This window comes from Zalophus californianus, chromosome 15, assembly GCF_009762305.2.
Source record: "Zalophus californianus isolate mZalCal1 chromosome 15, mZalCal1.pri.v2, whole genome shotgun sequence".
NCBI classification, from domain to species: domain Eukaryota; kingdom Metazoa; phylum Chordata; class Mammalia; order Carnivora; family Otariidae; genus Zalophus; species Zalophus californianus.
In genome coordinates, this window is record NC_045609.1 from 39,999,319 (window position 1) to 40,018,931 (window position 19,613).

The window sequence follows — 19,613 nt, forward strand, 5'->3', positions numbered from 1 at the left end:
GTGCTACAACATGGGTGAGCTTTGAGGCTATCACGCCAAGTGAAATAAGCCCGTCACAGAAGGACAAATCCTGTACGGTCCCACTTAGAGGCACTACCCCAGAGTGGTCGGATTCACAGAGACAGACCGGACAAGGGGGGTTGCCAGGGGTGGGGGGAGGGACAAGGGGAGGTCAGTGTTGAGTGGGTACAGAGTGCCAGTTTTGGTGGCGGTGTTGCTTAACACCATGGCCGCCCTGAGTGCCACTGAGCTGGCCTCGCACACATGGTTCAGATGGCTGAATTCTGTATTGTGTCTACTTTCCCACGGTTCAGATTATAAAGCAATCTCTCTGACTTGCAGAGGAGGGGCAGCTGGGAGAGGTATACCCTGGAGGAAGGGCTGTGTATGGCCCTGTTCTTTGTTCTCACCCCACCTGGTTCCACAAAGAATTTGAGCCCTCCTGGTCTGGCCCGGTAAATCCTCTGGAGGGGATGATTCAGATGATGTCTGCAACTGCAGGATCGCTTCCCACCGGCATTGAGTTTAATCTGCGAAGATTCAGATAAAGCCCTTGTCTGGATCTGTTTCAGAGTTGGATTAAAAGTGAAGAACTGAGGCCCCTTGTGGCACAGACAATGAGCCCGTGTTCCGAGGACAGGAGAGCCCCCTGCCACTGGCCTTCTCAGAGACACGGGTAGCTTCCCTGTGCGGGGAGTGCGGGCATTAGCTTCGGAGCCCGATGGGCAGCCTGTTCGTAGGTGAGCAGAGAGCCACAGGCCTTTGGACTCTTGACCAGAGTCGCTTCAGGTCCCTTCCTTCAAAGCCACAAAGGCCTCCCATGAGTAAGGTGACAAGTCGGGAAACTTTTAAGAGTGAAAGAGAGGTTATTAAGAATTCGGCCAGAACAACAGGTGTACCGCTGGGCTATCCCAGGCACACCAGGACATGTGGTCACCCTACCCAGGAGAGGCAGAGCAAGTCTGACATGGAAGGAGTGAAAGGTCAGTCCCCTCCCCCTGCCCCCAGCACCTTTGTGGGTAGAGGGTCTAATTCTCTTTGGCCTTATGGTGTGCCTCCTTTGATAGGGGACTCCACACATCCTGTGGTGAGCTCGTGTCTCTGGATCACTCTGACTGATCTAGAATTGTCCTTATTTGAGCTGAACTCTGTTCATGTAACACCACATCCCAAGGCCTGACCCCCAGATCTCAAATGCAATTTCTCTGCTTCTGTCTCTGGGTAATTAGTGCAATCAAAAAGGAAAGTCTAGGGCTTTAATAATGAGTGTAGAGTATTTTCACTTTCATTGCTGAGAAATGGTACCTTTTTCTCTTCAAGTTTTATTTAACAAACTTTTGTAATTGCATGGAAATTCTAGAAGACTACACAAGGACCCCCAGCTTTGCCCCATTCCCTCCCCATGCTCCATCCTGTCTTCAGTCGCACGTGCTTTCCCATCTTTGTGAGAGCATCCTTGCAGTCATGAGGTCTGCGTTTTCATGTCAGCATCCCCTAGCATAGAACATTCTAGGTTGCCACATAGTTTTCCTGATTGTATTTTTGGAAATTCCCATATTGGACATTTCGGTTGTTTCCAATTTTTTTACTATCCTAGATAAGGATGCAGTGATTATTTGGTGTAGTACAGATTTCTCCCTTTGGTCAAGGGAGGGAAATTATTTGCTGGGATAGAGTCCCAGGAGTGAGACTAAATGGGTCAGGGAGTGTGTACGTTCTTTTGACCTGGCTGACATATTTATATAGTCAAAATTACTTCTCTAGAAGGGCTGCCCCAATTCATAGGAAATAGACCGCCTTATCTCCTAGGGGTGTGTGTGTATTTTTCCACATTTGCACTTGCCAAGGCCAAGGGCAAAGATTGCTTAATCAGGGATTCCACTAGAGCGCCCTGATGCTACTCCCTGTAGGCTTCAGCTCCTGATCTCACTTGGGCACGTGGGAGGCCGGGATCATCAGCAGGGATTTCTGACGAAGGGCTGTTCACAGCGCACTGTGATCATTGCCCAGTGCATATGACTATTGTACGCTCCCGGGGTGGTGTCAAGTCTGGGTAACTGGTGATGTGTATAACTCTGCATCCTTCCCTATGTAGATAGCCGGCAAGGCCCAGTCTACTGATTTGTCTTGTGTGTGGGAGTGCCCTGTTCCCATATTGGTTCCCATCTTCCCACCTTCTTCTCCTCTCTCTCTCTCTCCCTTTTTTCTTTTTTCGCTCTAGGGAGGTGTAAATATCACCTCTATGGAGGTGTAAATTTGATAGAATAATACCCACTTCCAGTGTATAGTTCGATGAGTTGACAGCTGTATACTTCCATGTAATCACTGTCACCCCAGTGAAGACGTAAAACCTTTCTGTCCCTCCAGAAACTGTCCTGTACCCCTCTGCAGTCCTTCCCTCCCACCCCGTCCTCAGGCCGACTGTCCGTCTACCTCCTGTCACTCTAGTTAGGATGGACTCTCGGATCTGACTTCATTTAGTGTAGGAGGTGTTTTCTCTGTTGTTCTTCTGTTCTGAATTTCACTGGTATCTTTAAAGACTTTAAAAAGTATTTTTAAATTTTATTTTTGAAAATTGTAGTAAAGCATACAGAATGATTTAGAATTGTTGTCATTTTTCGATTCACAGTTCAGGGGTATTAGGTGCGTTCACCGTTGCTCTGCAGCTGTCACCACCATCCATCTTCAGTCTGTTTCATTGATTCCTGTTCCTATTTTTTAATTATTATTATTATTTTTAATTTTTTTTTTTATTTTAGAGAGAGCATGTGTGAGCATGTGGGAAGGCAGAGGGAGAGAGAGAGAATCTCAAGCAGACTCCCCGCTGAGTGTAGAGCCTGACACGGGGCTTGATCTCAGGACCCTGAGATCATGATGGGAGCTGCAGTCAAGAGTCTGAGGCTTAACCGACTGAGCCACCCAGGCGCCCCTGCGCCTATTTTTATTTCCTTGATTCTACTTTGGGATTACTTTGCTTTTTTTCTAGCTGGGTAAGATAGATTAGATCATTGATTCTAGATCTTCTTTCCTAGTATAGGTATTTGATACTCTGTTTTTTGCATCCCGCACATTTGGTATTTTCATTTCATTTGGTGAAAATATCTTGTGTATGTGTCCTCTCTATGTAATGTGTCCTTTCTTCTCCCTCCTGGCTCACTTCAACAGTTTCTCTTTATTACTGGATTTCAGCAGTTTTAGTATGATATGGGCTGGTGTGGTTTTCTTTATTTATTCTGTTTGGGGTTTGTTGGGCTTTTGGGATTTGTGGGTCTATAGTTTTCATCAGATTTAGGAGTACTTTGACCGTTATTTCTTCTAATATACACCTCCCCCCCTTTTTTTTTCTCAGACTCCTTGTTGTCTCGTGGGTCACTGAGGCTCTGTTCAACCCCCCACCCCTACCCTTTAGTGCAGATAACTTCTATTGCTTTGTCTTCAAGTTGACTCATCTTTTCTTCTGTAGTTAGTGTCTAATTGCTGTTAAACCCATCTAGTGAATTCTTCATTTCCAGTGTTGTATTTTCTATTTCTAATAGTTGCATTTGGACCTTCTGTTTTCTATTTCTTTCCTTATTACGTTTATATTTCCTTTTAAATCCCCAAGAGTGTGTACAATATCTGTTTTCATGTCTTAGCTAATTCCACCCTTCTTTGTCATGTTTGTGTCTTTCTAGTTACTGAATATTTTTCCTTGTTAAAGATCAGGAAAAATAGACTTATTTCCCTTCTTGCCTATCTAGTAAATTTTTGTATTTTTTGTAATTTTTTTATTTTAAGTAGCTCCATGCCCAACTAGGGCTTGAACTCACAGCCCTGAGATCAAGAGTCCCACACTCTACCTACTGAGCCAGCCAGGCTGGCGCCCCTGTCTAGTAACTTTTGATTAGATGCTAGATATAGTTTTCCCACTTAAGCATTCCTCCTGTTTTGGTCAGCTCAGGCTGCCATAACAAAATACCATTGACTTGTTGACTTCAACGACAGAAATTTAATCTCTCACATTTCTGGAGGCTGAAAGTCAAGGATTGGGGTGCCGGCACAGTTGGGTTCTGCTGAGGCTCTCTCCTTGGCTTGCAGATGGCTGCCTTCTTGCCATGTCCTACGTGGCAGAGAGAGCTCTGGTCTCTCTTCCTCTTAATAAGGCTGCTAATCATGGAGGCCTCACCCTCATGACCTCATCTAACCCTATTTACTTCCCAAAGGCCCACCTCCAAACACCATCACGTTGAGAGTTAGGACATCAACATACGGATTTTGGGGAACACAACATCCAGTCCATAACACCTCCTTAACAGTATGATGTCTTCTGAATCTGGCATTTTTTGTTCACTATTATGTGTGAGATTCATTCATGCTGTCGTATGTAGTTGTGGATCATTGGTTCTCACAGTTGTATAATAGCCCATTGTGGGAATTGGATCATTTGAGATTTTTTACAGTTTTAGGCTATTTATTATGACCTGTTCAGGTACTATAAAGACAAGACCAAGTTGGAGACCTGAATTATAGGGAAGCCCGGGGGTTCGTGTGGCCAAGCTGAAGGAAATCCTGTCTTTGGTCTCGAGGTCCAGATGGTTTCAGTGTGAAAGTTCAGTGCAGGACTAGGCAGACTGCGGCTCACAGGCCTGGCTCTCGGCCGGGTTTTGCACGTACAACTTTATTGGAACACAGCCCTGCCCATTCATTCGTTTACGTATTATCTCTGGCTGCTTTCCTGCTATAAAAGCAGAGTTGAGTGCTTGAAACAGAGATCATCAAGCACAAAGCTGAAAATGTTTACTATATGGCCCTTTACAGAAATGTCAACTGCTGGCCTAGTATTTTGGTTTTCTCCCCACTGTTCCTCACTGAACTGTGCCGGCAGTGGTAGAGGCTGGCGTGAAGGTGGGGCTGAGGCTGGGTTGGGGTTCCTTCTCTCTGTTGCCTGGGGAGCTGCCTCTAACCTCCCTTGGATGACTCTGCCCTTCCTCCTTCCTGTCAAAGGCCTTGACACAGTAATTCCTGGGCGGGGCTTGGTGGGGGTGGGCTCTCTGTTATCTGGAAACTCAGAGACATCTGTGGAAACTGCCCTGAATCCTCTGGGTAGTCCTTCCCCCTCCTCACTGGGGCCCCTAGCATGTGTTTGCTGGCTGTGCTGGAAAGGGCACACATGCTTCTTATTTTCAGAACCGCCCTTCCGGCAGGAGGAAAAGCTGGTGTGTGGTAGCTGTGTGACCCGGTGCAAGGCACTATCCTGCCCTGCGCCTCGCTTCCCTCTGTAATGAGGAAGCTGGGCTCCAGTGCCCCTTCCGGCTCCCAGACCTTCCAAACTCCCACTGAGAAGCGGCTTAGTTTTGACTCTTTGAACGTGGGACTATTTGAAAGTGGCATTCCCTGTACTCTGTAGGGTTCAGAGTGGCTACAGTCTTGAAGGGCGAGGCTTCCTAACCCCGAAAGATCTTGAGACTCACTCTCAGCCCCCTGGGCTCTCAGGGTCAGGTTGGGTCTAGAGTCTTTGCCCTCTGGAGTCCTTTCGGGCCAGTAGTTTGAGTTGTTGGCATTTCACGTGGCCACAAGCTCTCTGGTGTTTTCTGAACTCACCAGGTCTAGAGTCAGGGTTTCCTATCCTGGAAAGTGCCTGGACCATGGGGTTGCCACCCTGGCATGATTTATGAAGGCAGAGCTTAGGCCGTGGGAGGTGTACAGCCCTTTGCAGATTACTAGTCTCCAGCTGCTCAGTTTTGCAGACTGGCAGACTGAGGTCCAAGAGAGGGATGGTTTGCTCAAAGCCACAGGGTGAATTAGAAACAAAGCTGAGATTCTGTTCTAGCTTCTTCCACTCTGTCCTGTTTTCTTTCCATCATTCTTTCTTACCTTACTTAAAAAGACTTCAGAGGCCCTGTTTCCCTAAACTCTACTTCACTGTTGTCTCTGAGACCCAATAAAACAGATGCCTCTGGAAAGAAGGACTTTGTCTTAGGACAAAGGCTGGAGCTGGGAGTTATTGGGGGGGGGGGGCGCAGAGAGTCTAAAGGCCAGCAGATGCTGGTGGCATCTGGAAGGCCCCTCGATGCTTCTGCTCTGCTCTCCTCCCTTGCAGGAGGGCAGGGCTCCCTTGGACCGGCTCCATGCCCTGGGGTAAGCATGTCACTTGTGATATACTTCCTTCAATCCCTGCAACCCTCCTATGACCCAGGAAAGGTCGTTCCCATTGTGCAGAGGAAATCATAGGCACAGAGGAGTTCCTGGACTTGGCACGAAGTCCTGTCACCAGACAGTTGCAGAGTGGAGACTGGAGCCAGGACCAGCTGACTTGTGCTGTGTGTTCAGCACTACTCCGGCCTTGAGTTTGGCTTACTCTTGGGTCTCCTTCTGCTTTTTATTCTGAGACTCCCATAGGCAGCCCTGTGAATGTCAACCTCTTGACAACCAGGGGATTTGCAAGAACCAGAGCCAGTGGGGACAGAGCCTGAGAGCGTTGCATTGCTGCTGCTGATTTGCCTTGAGCTCCCTGCAGGTAGGCCTCTGAGGCCTGCAAGAATTGCCCAAGTCCTTTTACACACCCCGAAATGAAATCTTGCAAGGGGCCAAGGCCACTGAAGTGTGGGCGATGAGGGGCTGCTTCTGAGCTGCTTGGTTTTGGAACCCTGCTCCTATCCAGCCTGGCCAGTATCCTGGCCAGGTGTCTACACTTCGGTTGTCACTTGAACCTGCTTGGGTGAAATGCCCCAGGCTTGCTCACATGGGGAGTGGATTCCATGTAGCTTCCAGCCCAGAGTGTCCAGAGAGGACCCCTCACCTTCCATAGGGGGCCTTTGCCTCGGGGGAAGGGGGGTCAATAATCTTTACAGTGACACCCTGCTTCCTGGCCAGAGTGGGCCACAGAGTGACCCTCACCACCTGAGGATATAGGTCGTGGGCTTCAGAGTTGCACAGCCCGAAAGCATCTTCTGTGGAACTCCCGTGCCGTGGGGCCCCTGTGCCTGTCCCTTGCGGTGAGGGGCTCAGGCGGTCGCTTGTCTTCCTGGCCCGGATGGCTGCCCTGTGGGGGTTGGGATAATGTGCTGTCAGGAGGGTCAGAGACACCCGATTTGGTTTGAACTCTGCCACTGGCTAGTTGTGTGCCTTTGGGCAAATTACCAAGTCATTCTACATCTGAGCTTTCCCGTTTGAAAAGGGGTAATAGTACACACACCCGTGATGGGGTGTGAAGGGGCCCTTTAAACGTAGGAGGTGTTGAATGCTGGCCTCGGCACCCAGGAAAGAGTGGTACCACTTCCCATGGTGACCACAGTGGTGTACATACCTGATGGCCCAAGGCTGGCCTCCCTTTGGGCTTAGCGGGAGTCTGGCCCCATCCTTTGGGAGGGGATTTAATCAGGTCATAAAAGAGAGACAAAGGAGGTTACTCTGAGGCTGGAAAGTACCCAGCTGAACTGTCGCTCCCAGATGGTTGGCCGCCAGGGACAACAGCCCAGCGCCACGGACCATCTGCCCCAGAGAGATCCAGGGAAGGGGCCCCACTGGAAGCTGGGTGAAGCTGGCAAGTGTCCCGGCCTGGCTCATTCACGGGGCTGTTGGGTGAGCTCCCAGACAGGCCACTTCCCCTGTCTGGTCCTCCCTCAGTCTTCTCATCTCTAGAATTGGTCCCCAAAGTTCCTGCCTTGGGCCAGTGTTCACTGAACCCATGATTGGACATGTGATCCCCCCCACCCTGCCGGTTCCTGTCTTTCTGGTGCAAGTTCACATTAGTTCTTTCTTTAAAACCGAATGGAAAAACCCATGAGCCCTTTTCTTAGTGCCCAGTTGTTGTAAGAACAAGAAATCTGGGCTGCAGTGGGAGGGAGCTGGTCCTGACTCAGCCAGGGGTCTCAGAGGGGCAGGATCTCTCACCATCCACCGTGGTGCCAGGTGGGAGGTGGCTGTCATGGAAAACGGTTAGGAGGGGCTGCAGTGCTGTTGGGGACACTGGATGAGGCATAGGGAGGGACAACCTCCAGGACAACCTCCTGTCCTGATCCTGATGCCTCTGTGCAGGGCGTGACCATGGACCTGGCCCAGGCTGGGCTTTTGCTTGGCCCCCATTTGCTCTGAATGCATTTGGAGAGCATGAGGTGTAGGTTTTCTCATCTAAACAACCCAGTGAGGTGGCCGTGGTGCCATTTAATTAGAAGGGCAAGAGTTGGCAGGGGCTGGTTGGGCCTGGGAGAGCAAGGCTCCATTTGGGGCCATGTGAAGACTGAAATGTTGTCAGCTATCTTCTGTGCACAAGTCAATGTGGACATTAGGTATGGAGGTTTGGATTTGTGGGTCAGCTGTGTAGAGATGGTGTTTTCAAGCCATGTGAATTATAGCTTCGTCTAGAGAACCCAGGGGAGGGGAGGGGCCCCGAACAGAGCAGTGAGGCTTGCCAGCATATAGAGGTGCCTGGGGGAGGATGAGCCAGCAGGAAAGGCTGAAGAGTGACCAGTGCTTTGTGTCGCCAAAGCTGAGCGCCTCCGCACAGGAGGGAATGACCAGCTGTGCCTGGTCAGATCAAATAAACAGAAAAAAGACTTGACCTCTAGCTCTGGCAAGAGGCTAAGTCGTTGGGGACCTTGAGGAATGGCGGGGAGGGAAGCCTACCGGATTCAGTGGGCAGTGATTGGTCACCTTCAGGCTTGCCTGCCCTGTAGTGTAAGACGCTTGGGGAGGGAGAGGAAGCGCTCATGCACCCCATCAAGAAAAACCAAGGCCTTTAGCCACTAGTTAAATCAGCAGGAGGATCACAGAGTTGTGAAACCAGGGTGACATAGCCAGACCGCATGTTGTTCCCTGGAGTTGAAGCTGCAGCAGCGTCGGGGGCTTTGTCTGCGTCCTCAGTGCTGGCCGCAGAGCTTGGCATTTAGGAGGGCCTCAGGCAGTATCTGTTGAATAAATTGCGTTCTAGGCCCTTCTCCTCCACTGCTGGGTGTTTTCATCTTGGCCCTCTTGGGCCCATGTTCTGCTTTGTAAAGTGGACGAATTGGGTGCAGGCAGGGCTTCTGTGGGAACCAGCGGTGAGGGGTCTGTGAACCCTCTGAAATCCCATCCCAAGTATTGGGCACAGAAGCATTCTGTGAAGGTGGTCTGTGATTCCAAAGAGGTTGCGATCTCCTGGGGGCTTTCTTTAAAGGGCCTTCCCTTCCCACTCCAGCCCCCTGGGGCCAGTAGTGAACAAAGGAGGCATTAAAGTGTGAGACTACTCCTTGGAGAGGTGAGTCCTAGACAGACCTGGCCCCATTATTTATCGGGAGGTACTGATGAATGGCAGGCAGATGCTAGCGTGGTATAAAGAACTTACGCAGAAAAATAGGCAGCTTAATTTTCAGAGACCAGGCGTTTTGTTTTATACGGAAAAAAATCTCTGGTTTAGAGACATTTGTGGTGTATGGGGGGGGCTTTCTGTTGTGGTACAGGTGAAGCAGCCTGGTTCCAGTGGGGTGGAGGGGTGTGCCTTTTCTGGGGTGAATGCGTTGTTTAGCACAGGCCCATTTTAGTTCAGTAACAAATAACCCAGTAACCAATAACGCGGAGCACACATGTGCCCCATGTGGAGCGGAGGTGCCCAGGGCTCTGGAGAGCCTGTGAATGCATCTGGGGGGCTGTCACAGAGGGTCATGTCTTCTTTATACCAGATCCTGCACTGAAGTGAGTTCGGGGGCTTTGGGAATGTGGAAGAAACAGGGCAGGGCTATCATGATGTGTCTCTGACTCCATAGTGTCGAGGGCAGACTCTGCTCTGAGATCTTCCTCTCTGCTCTCTGGAGCATGGGGGCCATTGAGTTTGTCCAGATGTTCAGGGAAGGTATGTGTAAGTTACCCCAAACGCCTGGCCATCCCTTTGCTCTGGGGTAGAGTTCGCGTCGTCTGCAGGGACCGAGGGCTTGCCTTGCCACTGGCCCGCCTGCACAGACACGAGCCAGGAGCGTCCCTTGACTAGCAGTGTGGATGTCCCTCCAAGAAGCACGTTCATGGTGCTGGTTGCAGACTTAACTAATTCTCGCCCTCTCTCCCTCCTTCCCCACTTCTCCCCTTCCCTCCCCTCCTCCCCTGCTTAGTTGGCTGGAGTTGTCTTCCTTGGAGTCGGACTGTGGGCATGGAGCGAAAAGGTAGGTGTTACTGTTACCAGCACTGTGGAAGCATCAGGTCGCCTGGAGCAGGTGTGTTCAGCTTTAATTGCTCCTTCCAGACTCCTCCCTGACAAGCATTCTTGCACGGGGTAATGGTTTGTAGCCATGGGTTGTCACAGAGCCAGCTCTGGGAAATAGTTACTGAGCTTGTCGTGAGACCTCCTGGGGCCCTGGGACTGGCTCTGCTTCCCTGTGGAGGGGGTCACTGCTAGAGGCCATGGCTGGGCTGGGCTGGGCTGGGCTGGTTGGGTTTTTGAGCTCAGTGAGTGAGGAGAGCCCTCTCTGCTGTTCCCAGAAGCCTCAGACGGCCTGGGGGCTTGTCTGCCGTTGTGTCTGGGGCAGTCCTGGGGCCGCCTTCTGTTCCTGTCTGTGCCTCTGGGAGCGAGCACCTCCTTGAACACAGTTGTGTTTATTCCTGAAGTTCTTGCCCTTCTGAGATCGGGAGCAGGGCTGTGTTACACGCCCCCTGGGTGCCCTTCCTTACACACCTGTGAACCTCCTTGCCCAGCCTGTGCAGGAGAGGGGAGGTGGGGAGACTGGGCTCTTCCTGTCCAGAAGGACAAGGGGCAGTGGAGCCTCTGAGGAGGGGACTGGACTCGTGAGCTGCGGTGCCAGCTTCTGCTCTGCTGGTGGGTGCATGCCAGGGACGTAGAGCTGAATAGGACCCTCGCTACAGGGCAGGCAGTAGAGGGGAGAGAGAAGGAGCAAGGCCGAACAAGGTGCCCTGGGCCAGGCAGGAAACAGTGGGAACTAAAGCATCTTCAAGCCTCAGGCCTGGGACCCTCTCTTATCCCTTCAGTGGAAGCTCTCTTTGGTTCCAGGAGAAGGAGGCGGGAGAGCTTAGATCCATGGGCTTTCTTGCCATGGCCTTAGGAGGTGAATAAGGCTCGCCTTGGGGTTTAGGCATCTTCAAGGTAGCCTGTGAACCCCTAAAGGGCAGGAGCTGAAGTGCAATGTCACTTTGTCCTGCGGACAAACCCTGCAAGCCCATGCAAACCGTGACTCATATCGCCACCGTGTGGCCATCTCCTGAACGGCAGCAGCTCCGGCTGGGGCCTGAGCAGAGGCCTGGCTACCTGGGAGCCTGGGAGCCGCTGGGTGCTGGGCTGGTGGCTCCTTTCTCCTTCCTCCTTTGCATCCTGTAGAACTCCTCAGTCGGTTTTGGTTCTCACTAGCCACATGTGACTGTATGTATTTAAATTAGTTAAAATGAAACATGAGTTAAAATTCAGCTTTTCATTGCCCTCAGATGCTCAATAGTAATGGGGCCAGTGGGTACCATTTGGGACAGTGCTGCCTTCGTCTCCGTGGCTGTTTTCCACCAGGGTGTGCATACTGAAGCTGCTTTCAGCTCAGGATAGTGGGGTTCTCCACGAACTGAGTGCAGAGTAAGCTGCCACATGGCCAGAGGTCAGGGTGAGGCTCTGGCCCTAAGGTGCCCTCCACTCCAGGCCTGGCATAGGGATCTTGCAGTCTCCAAAAAAAGTGTGGGTTCTGCCTGGGAGGGACTCACAGCCAAGGTGCAGCCCAGGATTGCTGCATGCGAGGGCCCTAGGAGCTGAGGAGGGCAAGGATCTGTGGTTGGAGGGGCCCCTAAGAGGGCAGGTGGGCAGGGGCCATGCTCTGTGTTCTGGCCTGACTGTTAATGAGAGGGCTGAGCCTCAGAAGACAGGTCCCTGTCCTTATTTTAGCTCTGGACACAACCTAGCCCCCCCCCGCCAAGGCACCCTCGACTCCATGAGGCTGATACTTTCTCTGCCTCTTTCAGGGAGTGCTGTCTGACCTCACCAAAGTGACCCGGCTGCATGGAATCGACCCTGTGGTGCTGGTCCTGATGGTGGGCGTGGTGATGTTCACGCTGGGGTTCGCTGGCTGCGTGGGGGCCCTGCGGGAGAACATCTGCCTGCTCAAGTTTGTGAGTAGCTGCAGATACAGGGGCGGGAGGGGTGTGGGCTCTGCGGGGCAGGCTTACCCCTTATCTGGCCGGAGAGGGTGGCAGCTCTTACAGTCCCCCCCCCCCGCCGCCCCCCCACTGGGCCCCAGCAGTGCGGGGAGGAGACTGCCCACCAAACAGTAAGATTTCAGGAAACAATCAGCTGAACCAGCTCCTCATCCCTGGAAAAGTTGGGCCCCTCTAGTTTTCAGCTCCTGGAGGGAAGAGATGGCTAAGCAGCCAGCTCCTCTCCCCCTCCCTTGCCTCTTATTTCCCTCAGAAGTTCTAAAGGAATTGTTTGTTTGCTACTCACCTTTGCCCTTCTTGGCTAAGATCAAAAGATGTTGCCAGTAAAGTTAGGAAACCATTTCCTCCTCCAGGGTGTGTGAATGTGTTGGGATGTGCAATGCAGAATCCTTAATTTCCTGGCAGAACTGCCAGTTACGAAGAGTTTGGTTGTATATTTAGATACAAATTCACGTTGAAATGCATTCAGTTAAAATTAAATAGCACCTGGTGGGGAAAACACATAATCGTGTTTTGGAATATATTATTTGTTGAATTTATTAGATCAAGCCTTCTCTTCCCCAGGCTTAATTTAAAAAGCGAAACATGTGTTGTTGTTGTTGTTGTTTTTCTCATTTTTTTTTTTCCTCTTAAAAATATATGTAATATCTTCTGTGTGAACGGAGGTTGCGTTTTGGAGGGCTTTGTGCGTATGTATGTTTGTGTGTGTATGCGGGTGTTTCCCCTTGTCTTATTCTGAGACCTTTGCCTGCCGTGGCCTCGCTGCTTGGAGCGCAGGGTGACCAGTGGTGGTAATGGCCAGGAGGACTCACTCACTGCTGGCCGGACGTCTGCCGGATGGGAGAGGTGCAGCTGTGGGGGGCCTTGGAGAAGGCCACCACTGTGGTGGCCAGGGGCGCTGTGCTTCTACAGAGGTCTTGACACATACAGAGGGACTCAGATGTCCTGCATGAGCTGCGTGACCTCAAGCAAGTGACATGCCTGAGTGGTTTCCTTGTCCCTAAAGTGTGGGCGACAGTAGATTTCTAGCAACTTGGATGGTTGTGTGTGTGAGGAGAGTGGTAGATACTGGGTCTGGGCCCCAGGCTTTGCCCTTAAAGGAGCTGATGGCCTGGTGGGGTAGGTTACCATTGATTCCCGGAATGGGGCTTGTTGGGGGAGGCTACCTCACAGGAAATGGGTGACACGGTGGCTTGGAGCTTTCTCGTCCTTTCACTCATTTCTTACCAATGATGCTATGATGTGGGTGGGGGTGCACATCTGCATTTACAGATGGGGTGGGGCTGCCAGTCGGTAACATGAGATACCCGGGGGCTCCGGCACTGGGCTCTTGGGTGTGGAGCCCCCACTCTGTGGCAGGCACCGATCCCGGGTTAGATGAGGTTCGGCCCGGCCGGAGGCGTGATGACCCTCGGTCCCGTGCTTGCCCCACGCAGTTCTGCAGTACCATGATGACCCTCGGTCCCGTGCTTGCTCCACGCAGTTCTGTGGCACCATGATGACCCTTGGTCCCGTGCTTGCCCCACGCAGTTCTGCAGTACCATGATGACCCTCGGTCCCGTGCTTGCTCCACGCAGTTCTGTGGCACCATGATGACCCTCGGTCCCGTGCTTGCCCCACGCAGTTCTGCGGCACCATGATGACCCTCGGTCCCGTGCTTGCCCCACGCAGTTCTGCGGCACCATGATGACCCTCGGTCCCGTGCTTGCCCCACGCAGTTCTGCGGCACCATGATGACCCTCGGTCCCGTGCTTGCCCCACGCAGTTCTGCGGTACCATGATGACCCTCGGTCCCGTGCTTGCCCCACGCAGTTCTGTGGTACCATGATGACCCTCGGTCCCGTGCTTGCCCCGTTGCCCCACGCAGTTCTGTGGTACCATGATGACCCTTGGTCCCGTGCTTGCCCCGTTGCCCCACGCAGTTCTGCGGTACTATGATGACCCTCGGTCCCGTGCTTGCCCCACGCAGTTCTGCGGTACCATGATGACCCTCGGTCCCGTGCTTGCCCCACGCAGTTCTGTGGTACCATGATGACCCTCGGTCCCGTGCTTGCCTCGTTGCCCCACGCAGTTCTGTGGTACCATGATGACCCTTGGTCCCGTGCTTGCCCCGTTGCCCCACGCAGTTCTGCGGTACCATGATGACCCTCGGTCCCGTGCTTGCCCCACGCAGTTCTGCGGTACCATCGTGCTCATCTTCTTCCTGGAGCTGGCTGTGGCCGTGCTGGCCTTCCTCTTCCAGGACTGGGTGAGAGACCGGTTCCGCGAGTTCTTCGAGAGCAACATCAGATCCTACCGGGACGACATTGACCTACAGAACCTCATTGACTCCCTTCAGAAAGCCGTAAGCACTGCCGGCGCTGGCCTCCCGGGTAGAGTGTGGGCTTCCATGGCTGGGGACGGTGCTTCTGGCCTCGGCTAGTGGGGAACCCTGGGCATCCATCCTCAGCCCGGCAGGTAGCAGGGAGGCCGTGGGAGGTGCCGCTCCCGCCTCTGGTCAGTTTAGCTTTGCCTGCCCGTGGTTGCCTGGCTGTGTGGGCGTGTTCACAGTGTGTCCTCCACCATTTGCATGGGGCAGGCAGTCTAGCTGCCCCTGCGGCCACCCTCCCCCTGGGGCCCAGGTCTCTCCAGTCCCGGCCATGCAGGCGGCCGCAGGTCCCCGGGCGCTGTGGGTACCCAGGGGCGGAGCGTCTCCTCCCCCCAGTGCGTGACTCACCGTCTGAGGCTATTCCTGTCTCCTTCCTCCCTGGGACCTTTTCCCCTTCCTGTTCGACAGGGCAGAGCAGCCTGGAGGAAGCTTCCCCAGATGGGGAGGAATGTGACCTCCCCGGAATATGTCCCCAGGGGGCTGTCTAAGCCATCCCAGGCCTGGGCCTTGACTCCATCTGGCCCCTGTCTCCCCTGTGTGCATCTGCACCTGGAGGCTTGGACCACAGCCATCCCCGCCCTAGGGGGGCCCACTCCCCACCACCGGCTGGGGCAAGGCCATCGTGTGATCTGTCTGTGCGCTGCCGGAAAACCTCGCTTCCTCAGGGACTTCATGTGGAATGCTTGGGTTCTGAGAAGAAAATAAGCAAGCAAGCATTAAAAATAACTCTGGTCCACTCTCATGTTCACGAAAACTTGTTTACCCTTATGTCGTGTATCTGGGGATCCGGCCAAACCCACTTATGTGACCAGAGACCCTGTGTCGTATAGTGACTGGCACTCGTCTGCGACAACCCCATCGCAGCCACTTCCTCCCGCCCCTCACTGAGCCCGCCTGCGGTTCCCGTTGTCCCAGCGCCTCGCTGTGCCCGGGCGCTCCTGCCCGCACCTGCCTCGAAGCCAGGGCGCTCTTCTCCAGTGCCGCCTTTCCCCTCGAAAGTACGTTCTCCAGAGGCACTCAGTAAATTGTGGAGATTCCTCATGCTGAGATACTCGGGAATCATGAAAGCAGCTGGAACAGGGCAGGGTAAAGGGGGGGATGGGATTTTATCTTAGAAGTGAAAGAAGACAGCCGGGAATCCTGGTCCCGTGTTTGTTGTGATCACGGCCACAGCCACGTTAGCAGTCAGGACAAGTGTGAAAACGGAGTCTGCTCCTGCTCTGGGACGACTTGACATCACCGTGCTATTGTCGGTGTTTGGCTGTTTTACAAGTTTTAGATGAGTGGCGATTCTCTTGGTGACTACACCAGATAATGGGGGTGTGCAGAGACCCCAGGTTATGGGGGACAGAGCTATGATTGTGTCACTGTCCACCCCGCTCACAATTCTGGCCTTAGGAGTCAAACGTCCAGCAGCTGTGTTTTGTAAGGAGGCACCTAAGGGAAGTAAGGCCAGCTTGGAAATTTCTCTGGGAGGGAGCTGCACTCAGAGCCCACAAAGTGGGGTTCTCAGGGGCACGAGAGAACTGCATCAGAGGTACTGAGTGGCCTCCGAGGAGGGTGAGGAATGTGCTCTGGGTTGAGGGGAGGGGAGGAAGGGGAAGCTCCAGGGGGAGGAGGGTCTGGACCAGAGTGCCGTGTCCCAGTGGAGGCCAGGGGGCACTGCGGAGCCAGTCCTGCCTGCTGGACCCGGCGGGGGTGGGGGGGGGGGTGGTGGTGGCAGCCCATGGCCGAGTTTCCTGGTTTCCTTCTTAAAAGGCTGCCTGGGTCACCATGCTCAGCATCTCTGTGCATGCAGGAGGTCAATGGGGGGCGCTTCCTGTCGTGTTCCCGCTCCCCTGTGGGTGGTCACAGTTCTGGCTCAGAGCCGGAGCCCCTAACAGCTCTCGGCTTTTGTGATCCCAGAACCAGTGCTGCGGAGCATATGGGCCTGAAGACTGGGACCTCAACGTCTACTTTAACTGCAGCGGCGCCAGCTACAGTCGCGAGAAGTGTGGGGTGCCCTTCTCCTGCTGCGTGCCGGACCCTGCGGTGAGTTGGCCTGCCCCGGGGCACGTGGAGAGCAGTTCCGGGCTCTGGAGGCTCCGGGCTGCTCCTCTTCGGACCACCCTGTGCTCCCTCCGCACACCGCCGCCTGGCTCCTGCAGCGCCCAAGTCCTCTGTGTGTACATCCCAGCAACGGTTTTGCATGACCTACCCTTGCCCTAGTGTTCTGGGTGAAGCGGGAGAAAACCAGTCGTGTCGCCCCCTCGAGGGGCTCTCACGCAGGGCGCCTGGATGAAATGCTAGAAACGCGGTGAGCCCTGGGCCGCCCTCTTCACTGTCCTCTGGAGAGAATGCCCGGGCAGTGGGGGTGCCGTCTGCCACCGTCTGGGGGTGGTGGAGGATTCTTGCCTTTCTTCACCTGGTCTCTCTCCCAGCCCGTGGCCTGGGTCCCTGGGTTCCAGAAACGGGGCTCTTGGGGTGACCTGCGAAGGGGCAGTGAATGTTTGCTGGAACTGTGAACCCTTTACAGCTGTGGTACTGGGCCCCGGGGCTCCAAGCAGGCCCGCTCCCCAGCCTAGGAGAGGCTCGGGTCTGCTGCGGCCACACAGCTAGGGCCTGAGATCCCCACTGTGACCGTGAAATACTGAGCGAGCGGAACTTGCATCTCCCAGCACAGACACTAGCAAACTATGACCCGTGGACCGGATCCAGCCTCCTTTGTGTAGGATCTTTGAGCCAAGAACAGTTTCACCCATTTTTAAATGGTTGACAATAAATGAAAGGAAGGATAATATTTTGTGATAGGTGAAAATTACATGAAATTTGAATTTCAGTGTCCATAAGTTAAGTTTTGCTGAAATATGGCCATGTGCATTTGTTATGTATCATCCATGTCTTCCTTCATGCTCTGTGAGCAGAGTTGAATAGTTGCTATGTAGACAGGTCTCCCTCACACACACAGCTGGCCAACCTTTGTCCTAGTATGAAAGGTTAGTTGGCATCGGGATTAAAGGATGTGAGCTATAATGGAATTTGTAAAGGTGTTTGCTGATGTTTGTTTGGGACTTTTCTAGAGCCTTCCACCACTGGCTTCCCAAGAGAACAAAAATGACCAATTTCTTCCTGCTTTTCTTACAGCAAAAAGTTGTGAACACACAGTGTGGATATGATGTCAGGACCCAGGTGAGCACCTGATGCATGCAACTTTGAGTTCGTCAGGTTTATTCCCTGTGGTCCAGCATCCTGATTTAGCACAAATGCATACTGGAGTGGGTGAGACTTGGGGAGGTGCCATCTAAGCTGGGAGCGAGCTGGGTAGGAGCCGCTGGTGGCAAGACTCCCGGGAACAGTGAGGGGGGTGATTCCCAGCCCTGTGAACTGCAGTCACAAAATCTAGCAGTTGCTGCATTAGCGGGAAGAGGTCAGATGAAAGTTTCGGGAACAAAGGCTATATTTTTAATGACTCCTTGGAGTCCCAGGAGGTGTCTGTTCTCTAGGAGTTCAGGATGAAGCTGTAGGAGCGCGTGGCTTGGTTTAGCTGCCATACTGAGGCGGGGGTGACAATGAGCAGGGAGATGGGTCTTGGGGTGGGAGAAAAGGCTCAGTCCTCGGCTTTCTTCAGGCCACAGGGGGTGTGGGGGTGAAGAGAAGTGAGTGTCCCCCTCCCTGCTGGCACTGCTCTGTGGCCTTTGGTGGTATGAGTGACTGATGTTCTGAAGGAGGGAACTTGGGGAATCCGCGGAACTTGGGGAACTTGGGGCATCAGGGATGTGTGCCTCCGGTTTGGGAGGCCCGAAGCCCTTCTGCAGAGATCTCTGTCCGTTGGACAGGATGGGCCTGTACCAGCATTGTCCTCTCATTGCCACTTGCATTAGATTCTAGGGCTGTCATAACAAGTAGCACAGACTGTGGCTGATACAACGGAAACTTCTCTCCTCAGAACTCGCGGTCAGAAGTCCGACATTAGGGTGTTGGCAGGGTTGGTCTGAGGCCTCTCTCCTGGCCTTGTGGGTGGCTGCCTTCTCCTGTGTGTGTGCCCACCTCGTCCTCCCTCTGTGTCTTTTGGTGTCCTGATTGCTTTTTTTAAAAGATTTTATTTATTTATTTGATAGAGAATGAGAGAGAGAGAGACCATGAGAGGGGGGAGGGCCAGAGAGAGAAGCAGACTCCCCGCTGAGCAGGGAGCCCGATGCGGGACTCGATCCCGGGACTCCACGATCATGACCTGAGCCGAAGGCAGTCGCTTAACCGACTGAGCCACCCAGGCGCCCCTGATCACTTTTTATAAGGACACCAGTCATATTGGATTAGGGCCTACCCTGATAACCTCATTTTATTTTATCTCTTTTTTTTTCATATAGTCTTTCTCTTTCTCTGACTGATTTATTTCGCTTAGCATAATACTCTCTAGCTGCATCCACGTTGTTGCAAATGGCAAGATTTTATTCTTTTTTTATGGCTGAGTAATAATCCATTGTATATATGTAACACATCTGTTTTTCCCTCAGATCTAGAGTTTGGGTTCGGTTTAGGGCCAGCGTAATGGTTAAGGTGTTAGGGTTGGGGACAGTGTGAAGTTATCTGCCTATTATCCTGCAGTTCAGAGACCTCTGTGGAGGGATAACTTTAGAGTTAGGGTTATCATTAGGGTTAGGGGTTAGGGGCTAGGGTGAGGGTATGGGTATGTGCCTGGTATCCTGCTGTTGAGAGATCTCTCCAGAGGGTTCAGTTTAGCGTTAGGGTTAGGGTTATGGGTTATATTACCTCTTTAAACACCTGCCTCCAAATGCAATCACATTCTGAGGAATTGGGGGTTAGGACTTCAACGTCTGAATTTTAGGGGGACACAGTTCACACAGTTCAGCCCCTCACCCCACTGAAATGGATTACTAATCCATCAGTATTGCCATGGGTGAGGCTGCATGCGGGTGAAGGTGGGCTGTGTGTGCTGAGGGCACCTCCTGTGTGCCTACTGAGTCTCCACTAAGGGTCAGGATTGGAAGGAGCCTGTGGGCTTATGACCGTTCCTGTGACCCTGGCTCCTGGAGCCAAGCTTAACTGGGTGGGGGACACACTCTGGGAAACCACTGTCCTCTCCTTCCCCGGCCAACTTCTCTGACTTAGAAGATGCTGAAGGCCCTTCTAGTTTCTCTCTTTAAAGGCACATCTT

The 19,613-nt window shown here is 52.9% G+C and overlaps 1 protein-coding gene across 5 annotated transcripts in view; it reads left to right on the forward strand.

The window, feature by feature from the left end:
* Positions 1–19,613, forward strand: part of TSPAN14 (tetraspanin 14) — a 54,304-nt gene that overhangs the window by 31,480 nt on the left and 3,211 nt on the right. For 4 of the 5 annotated variants that reach the window (XM_027596455.2, XM_027596456.2, XM_027596457.2 and 1 more), the window contains 5 exons: positions 10,059–10,109; positions 11,899–12,045; positions 14,264–14,434; positions 16,364–16,489; positions 17,582–17,626. In XM_027596455.2, the coding sequence (XP_027452256.1) occupies positions 10,059–10,109; positions 11,899–12,045; positions 14,264–14,434; positions 16,364–16,489; positions 17,582–17,626 (540 nt within the window). The remainder of the gene's footprint in view (positions 1–10,058; positions 10,110–11,898; positions 12,046–14,263; positions 14,435–16,363; positions 16,490–17,581; positions 17,627–19,613) is intronic. The other variant, XM_027596454.2, reaches the window with a different exon arrangement.